Below are 8053 nucleotides of genomic sequence, written 5' to 3'. Positions count from 1 at the left end.
GCTGAAGGTTTGTTTTCAGAGTTGCATTAACTCTACATAGTGGGTAGTTAAGAGCTCACATAAGCATATCAGGTACACGTGCACCCATGTGTGGGCAAGTATGTGCACACAAACACAAAGTCATTTCAGTGCCTAACTGGGCCTAGGGCATCAGGCTACTGATAAAACAGTTGCACATTCCAAGACAAAGGCATTCCCTGAACTTCTCCCCTTAGTACATCCTGATTTTTGATCCACTGAACTCATCTACAAAGAAAACACAGGTTTTCTGCTAGGAGGGTTTCTGAAATTGGAACTGTCTCCAACATGAATCAAGAGAAGTGTTATGTGGCTATGGAAAATCCAGGAAGATAAAGTGATCAAACAAGGGCAAAAACAGAATCACTATATAAACCTTCTCAGAAGGGTTTTAATCACTATATAAACAAATACACACCTTGAAGTGAATAAAAAATAAACCGGTGAATACTTTCCAATCTGAATATCAAGACCAGTCCTTGACATACTAAATCTTTCTTCTGAAGGCATACTCTACAAAAAAAAACCTTAACTAGCTCTTAATATCTTTGAAGTTAAGAACCTTAATTATAAAGTGGAAAAAAAAGTCATGTCCAAAAAACCTACAGAGATTAAGCAAAAGGAAAAATTCTACCTTAGTTTAATTGTAAATGGTTAGATAATCCTAATAACCTGAATTAATATATTACATGTCCCACATAAAAATATATCTTTATCTAAAAGAAGAAACTACAGGATGAGCAAAAGGTACTTAGAATTCCTCTTAATTCAACCAAAAATGACACTATGAAACATACTGAGAATCTAAGCCATTTCTTTGTTTTTGTTAACTTCATCAGACAACCAATAAAAGCCTAGAATTGTTCAACTAGGACAATAAATGATCTACCACAATATTTATAATTCCTAAAGTAGGTAAAGTCTAAATCTTAAGACCCCAAATAAACCTTGCTAAGTCTTGGAAATACTCTCACAAGGAATGGTGCAGACTGGAGTTAACCATGGTGTCTCTCTCTTTCCATATGCTTGGGGTAGCCAGTATGGTGTTGTACCATGAATCTTAACAGAGGCATATCAGGTTGGAAGGCTAAGGGTTGACTTCATTTCTGAAAACTGTCAATGGTCAAAATGTTTTTCTCCATCAGAAAACTTGAGTATTTCTAAGTTAGTTTGGGAAAGATGAGAGGAAAAAATATTGCTCATAAACTTATGTTTTTTAAACTCACACCATGGCTACTTTTTTCATTTTGCTTTGAAGATGACATTGTATACTTCTGTGGCTATCTTAGATGAAAATCTAGAAGAGTTTCCAGCATCCAGATCCTAGAAATTTCAAAATTATTGGTGGAATGTACTCTTTTAAAATATGAACAATTCTAAATTAAAATTGCCCTTTTCTTCTTAAATGTACTCCTCTGAAATCCTGAAAGTATATGCTTTTAATAAAATGTCAACATTTTTTGGGGTGGGGTTACTCACTCATGAGGTAGCCACTCATTAATGGCAGTCATTTTGCATCTGTGAAGTTCTGTTATCACACTGATATTTTATAAGATCTTAAAATGCAAAGGGAAACATCTCTTCGTAAGATTTCCGAAGCACTGTCAAATGTTATTCTGTCAATTCTACCCAATGCCAAAAAGACCTCAGGAGACATGGATTGTAAATGTGTTTTATTTTGTAAGCAACAATCAAAATATATTTGTGCTACTGATTTCTTCAAATATTAAATGGGATATTAACAAAATTTGTCCACTTTGATGTATTCTTGTTCAACTTTGGAATCTGCAAAGACCCTGACTAAAGAAAACAGAAGTAATTGCACAACTGAGACTAGAAGTGTTACAGTGCTGCAAATGATGCCAGATGTCTTACATTTAACCAAATACACCTTCAGTGGTCCCTTGATTTTGAGCATTAGGAACAGCAGAGGAAGATACACTGAAAGTATCACTATAGTAGCTTTTTGTGTTGCTTTATTTAAATACAACGGTATCCAACATAGCTGCTAAACACTGGACAATATTTGAAGTCATAAGTACATCCACATGTTCTTCCAAATGACGTTTGGGATCCTGAAAGGGAAGGAATAAATAAGAAAAGAAAAAGAAAAAACGATGAATCACTTTTTCTTTTTTCAATAGCTGATGAAATTAGTAAACCTAAATTTCCTTAATATATTATTACATTCTTAGGGTTTTAAAATCTGTTAAAAAGGTAAGTAATTAATAAAATAACAGACTGCACAATGAAAAATTAATTTACAAAATCAGTGCTGTAACTATAGAGATTTTACAAAGGGTAACAAGGAATTATAAAGCCTATTATCATCTGATTTAAAAAAGAATGCCTTTTATGTGTGTGAATATGCTGGAGTATGTGTGTATATTCTCCGTTGGTCATATTGTTTGTTTGTTTTTGTGGAGCTAGGGATTGAACCCAGGGCTTTATGCAAGCGCTCTAGAGGTAGAGCCCCAGCTCAGGTCACATTATTTTGTCATCCCTAGAGTTTGAGGGAGTGCTTTATTTGAAATAGACATATCAATAGGTAAAAGTTCAATGTAAATGCACACCACATTTCTCCACGTTAGTAAAAATAAGAATTCTGCATAATTTTAATACCTCAAGAGCTGAACTTTAAATGATTCACAAAATATTCCTGGATCAAAAGTCACCGAATCTGAAAATTTTAAAAACAATTTGGATTGATTCTAAAATTTTGTTTCATGCAGATATTTTGGAAAAATACACTAGAAAATGACAGAGGTGTAATCCTTTTAACTAAAACCTAATCAGATCTATTTTTTGAAATAGACCTAGTTAAAAATGAGGCTTAAGGGCTCAGTGGTAGAGCATTCACCTAGCTTGTGTGAGGCCCTGAGTTCGATCCTCAGCACCACATAAAAATAAATAAATAAAATAATGGTATTGTGTCCAGCTACAACTAAATAAATAAACATTAAAAAAACGAGGCTTAAAATTGCATTGTAATAAAGGAAGAATTTCATCTGTATTAATGTTTGATAGTGAATGGAGTATTTCAGCTAAATTTGAAAGCTTTGAAATAAAGGGTACATATTGTACACAATTTTAAAAAAGTATTAAAGCATTATTTTTTATGGGTATTGTTAAAAAACCCAAGGTTCTTAATTTTAAATAAATGCTCATCATTGGAATTATTTTTTGGCTGTGCTTTTCTATCTATAATTTCAACACACTGATTTCTTTAAACAACCCAGAGTTACAATGCGCCATAAACAATTTCAAGTCACTGCACCACAACATTATTATTAGAAATGGGTCTTGATTCATTTTAGGTGAAAGATACTGAGAGTGACTGGTAAGAGAGAAAAGATATTGGTTTGATTCCACTATAGACAGTTTCCTTTTGACATAAAACAGACCAAACCAATGAGATACTTAGTACATTTAAATAAATGATTCTGATGACTATTAAACTTTGTCAATTATATATTTTTCAGTTTCACTTTTTAGTTCTTTTATTTTATGTGAACTATTAAATAAAAAAGTCTACATCACGAAACTATAACCTCAGAGAGTAATTTATTCAAATAGTGAATTCCATGAAGGGTAAAGGCTCCAAACTGGTGGTCTAATATTATATATTAGGTTAAGATAGTGGGAAAAGACAAGGCTGATATCACATAAGGTGAGAAAATAAGATTAATTATATTTCATGGGGGGGCTATTTGTTTTTAAATTGTAATATTCAGAATGTACTAAGATTTTACTTCCTGATTTATGATATATGATAAAGTCAAACCTTTGCCCCTTCCATTCTGTTAGGAGTAATTGGTTTTATAGTGAATTGGTAACTCATTTATCAGTTATCTACATTACTTCTTGTGGCAGCTGGGTGATTCTTAGAGATTTCCCATCCAAGAATGGTCCTGGCCCAAACCTACATAGCTTGTGAGATGTGATGGGATCAGAGCATATGGTAGGATGGCTGAAAGCAAAGACAGCTTAGTGTCTTGCATCTGAAATATCATGATTCTGCCAACATCAGCAATATGATAACCATGTTCCATGAAATGGGGAAAAAAATGTAATCAACATTCTTTAAAAAACAGTCTAATTAATCTGTAGATTCCTTTAATTGGTTGGTGTTTTCCCCCCACCCTTAGATAATAGCAACTAAAACATATCTTTCATCTTAGAAAAGTCAAAGAACAAATACTTAAAACCATTTCTTTTCATGCATTATAACCAATATAGTTCTAACATTTCTCAGATACATTACCTATATATTGATAAAATAATTCATTAAAAACTGTTAAATATAAAATAACCCTACCATTCTATTATCTTACATGATCTATAGTAAAAACAATATTTGCATAATTAATTCAGGACAAAAATGCCCTAATTAATTTCTAGTAAATAATTTTTACTAAAGATAGCATATCATAGATATAGATTTACGACTTATTCTCTATAGATGGCAAAGAGAATTTAACATCAAATAAATTCAGTGACCTTTAAAATTAGTATCATATTCACGTGAGAGAAGAAAATGTAGAATGAACAGACAGGGGAAAAAAAATTACATAGGCCCTAAAATAGTTTTAACTCAGTAAGAGCAGGTTATTATGTGACTGTATAACTGATTATAGTACACCTCACCTGCTTGCCAACATTCTTTATTGCCAGCTGTTCAGGTGTCATCTTATCTTCTTCTTCTACAGCCTGTGAATAAAACACAAAGGACAGAGCTTCAAATTCTTCATTTACATTTCCCTCTGAAAAATAATCACCAAAATAATGGGGATCATAATTTTCATTCATAAAACCTTTTACTCAAAAAATTTATTGCACAAAAAAATAATTTTACTAATCTTCATAATAACTTTCAGGGTAATGAAAGTTATTACTGCTATTATTTGAAAACAATGATTTCAAACAATTATTTGAAAACAGACTTAGGAAATATGTAAATGGTATTGTAAATATCAAACTTGATCATTAAATGGTAGTATTAACTGCATGGAGACCATTATTGAATTCTTTGAGAGGTGGAGGAAAGTGGAAGTAAAGCTGCTTTATGGCACTGTGATACTAATTATGCTCTATCATCTTTTCCTACTTTTACAAGTATTTCTCCCTCAAGTTCCCATTTCTTTATCTCCTTTATTCTTGTCAATCCAGCCTGCATATATACAGTACATATTTAATAGCACTTAGGATCAAAGGAGCTACTGACTTTTGAACTACTTAATAAAATCACATGTTAATCTCATCACACCTTTAAATCTCTTCTGGGGAAAAAAATTGCACAACTCCACATGAAGAATCTTTAGTAACAATAAAGAAACCTGAAGTTTTTGACATCAAAATAATTAGGGGCTGGGGATATGGCTTCAAGGTATAGAGTGTTTGCCTAGCATGTGCAAGGCCCTCAGTTTGATCCTCAGCACTTGGCAGGGAAAATTACCTCAATCATGTAAACAACCACTTTATACTACTTTCAGAGTTAGCTGTAAACTCGTGTGTATGATCACAAGCTTCCTAGCATAATAATTTTAAAATCATTAAAACATTTACAATATTTATATAAGTATTCATCTCCCAATAATGGCACAAAATACAAAATCTTTATTAAGAATCCTAAGCTTAAGGAACCTTCTTTTTAACAGCTTGGGTCCTGAAGATAGCACTATGCATCAGGAGAACTTGTGGTCTATGATTTATTCACAGCATCTGATTATTGCAAAACAAAGAAAACTTTATGATTGCCAACCCCAAGAAATACTACCTCAGTATTTACCATAAAGATGGTTACAATAAGGGGTGAAATAGTAGTGGCAGATAGCAGGAAACCAGAATCCCAGTGAGGGTTAGATTTGGATACTCTAAACTTAATAATCTCACAGCTGCCAAATTTCTTCATGTGTGAACAATGAACATGTAGGAAACGCAATCATCAGACATTTCCCATAAACTGGGAAGTTTGGCTGCATTTCACACCTTCTTAATAGTTTTGTAAACAGAGAACTTGAAAATGAGCAAAGATGGCAAGTGTCTAATTTTATAAATGGACAAACTATCTAGAGAATTTTTCCCAATAGAACCTGCCTAAATAGAAAAGATGGTGAATAAGTATTGTATCTACTTATTACTAGAGGATACATCATTAGAAATTACATTTATGACTCATAAACCTGAAAGAAGGAAAAACAAAATTTAATAACACTCCAAATCTACAATTCCCTAGTCAGAGAATATGTTCATTTTCAGAGTCAGATGTCACTCTATTATTCTCAGCTAGTTATAAAAGTATTTCCTAACTAGGAAATTGCTTCTACTTTTCAATGTTAGACATAAACAGAAACACTGACATGTATTAAGAGTTTTTCTTTCTAAATTTCTTCTACAAATTGTGACATTAGACTTCACTGACTTAAAAGCATATTAGATGAATGAAACAATTCACATAAATTTGTACTAAATACCCATTCAGTGTTAGCTGTCCTATGCACATGCCAATAACATTACTTACTACAGTACTGGAAGGAAGCAAGAGTTTTGGAATTTGGCTCAAACTACCAATCCACATACAAAATAGTTATTAGGAAGTATTTTGGATTATTATAAATATCAAAGGTGGCAGATACACAAAGATGAAGGCCAAAAGCATTTAAAGCACTAATCTTATCTGAAAAGATAAACAGAACATAAAGAGCTCTAACAAAATTTTAAAGTCATTTACATCATTTAACCACTTTACCAATTAGTTTTTTCCATTTCCAATAATTAAAAGAGAGTTCACAAACTCTTTGAGAAGTGCAGATGGTAAAAAGTACTCCCAGCCATAGATGCCATCTGGGAAATGAGGAGCAGCTGTAGATTTAGGCATATACTAAGGTTGCAAACTCCCATGACAAAAGGAGTAAGCACATCTCTTCCATTCTAAGACAGACCAGATCATTACATCAAACCCCTAAATATTCTCTCCATCTACCTAAGTCACCTATATCTTATCTACCATCTGGGCAAGACCAGTTTGTCTTCATTCACAGTTCTAATCTGGCTAGTCACCAGGAAAAATTAAGAAATGGTAGCAGCAGAAACAAATGAAATTCAGGCACAGGCAGTGTCCTCACTAGGGAACTTCTGTGTTTATGGCAACTTCTGTGATTTGGCTTCAAATTTTGCTTTTGCATTCATGCTCTTCGGTTTACTCAACCAACAAAAAAGCACTGAAAATGTTTGTGGCTATTCACACTAGAAACGTTTTTAACAGTTTATCAACAAAGACCCCCAGATGGCTATCCCATCATGCACGGTCTGCACAGTTCTAAGAAATTCTTGGAATTTGGTCTGTTATATGATCATAATCCCCTCAGATGTGCCCCCCCATCTTAAATAGGTTTTACTAAACCTCTTAACCTCATTCTCTTTTTTCTGTTAATATTCCAAGTTTCTCAAATGAAAAATCTATATCTCAAATTTCACCATTTTATTTTCCTTTTAACAAATGTAGATTGGATCCTTGGTGTTTACTGTCACTCTTTTAAGGCCCTCCACTACGCCAATTTCAGTTTTTTCAACACCTTTGGATTATTCCACCTGTTTTCTATTCTTTAACCCTTGCTTTTGATACCATCTTATTCCACATACTTCTCTGATTATTCCGTTGGATTCTTTTTTCCCCTGATGACATGCTTTTTTTCATTCTGTAACATGCCATGATCCCACTTAAGCACATGCTTTCTAATATAGCCAATATGGCAATTTTAATGTAAAATAGGACACAAACTGTTAAATGGAATATGCTTTATTTTATTTTATTTTTTTTAACCAGTAAACAACCTCTGGATAACTGCTAGTGGATTTCAAGACAACATATTTTACTTCTTTTATGATTGTAACATTTATTTTTTATACTGAGAACAACACTGTTGTTCTATAGTTGAGAATAACACTCTGGGTTATGGATGTAGACAATGTATTTAAATAAATGGCTTTTTATAAAACACACTTGGGAAAACAAAATGAACAAATATGAAGCAAT

At 32.7% G+C, this 8053-nt stretch overlaps 1 protein-coding gene across 1 annotated transcript in view; it reads right to left on the bottom strand.

Annotated features, from left to right (window-relative positions):
* Positions 1-1674: 1674 nt before the first annotated feature.
* Positions 1675-8053, bottom strand: part of PSMD14 (proteasome 26S subunit, non-ATPase 14) — a 115591-nt gene continuing 109212 nt past the window's right edge. The window contains exons 11-12 of the mRNA XM_081262222.1: positions 4666-4728; positions 1675-2093 (exon numbers count right to left, since the gene is read on the bottom strand). Of these exons, the coding sequence (XP_081118348.1) occupies positions 1995-2093; positions 4666-4728 (162 nt within the window). The 3' untranslated portion in view covers positions 1675-1994. The remainder of the gene's footprint in view (positions 2094-4665; positions 4729-8053) is intronic.

The sequence above is a fragment of the Spermophilus citellus genome, assembly GCF_964194105.1.
Source record: "Spermophilus citellus genome assembly, chromosome: 11".
NCBI lineage: Eukaryota > Metazoa > Chordata > Mammalia > Rodentia > Sciuridae > Spermophilus > Spermophilus citellus.
The sequence above is the reverse complement of the archived record's forward strand: the minus strand, read 5'-3'. Positions and strand labels throughout refer to the sequence as shown.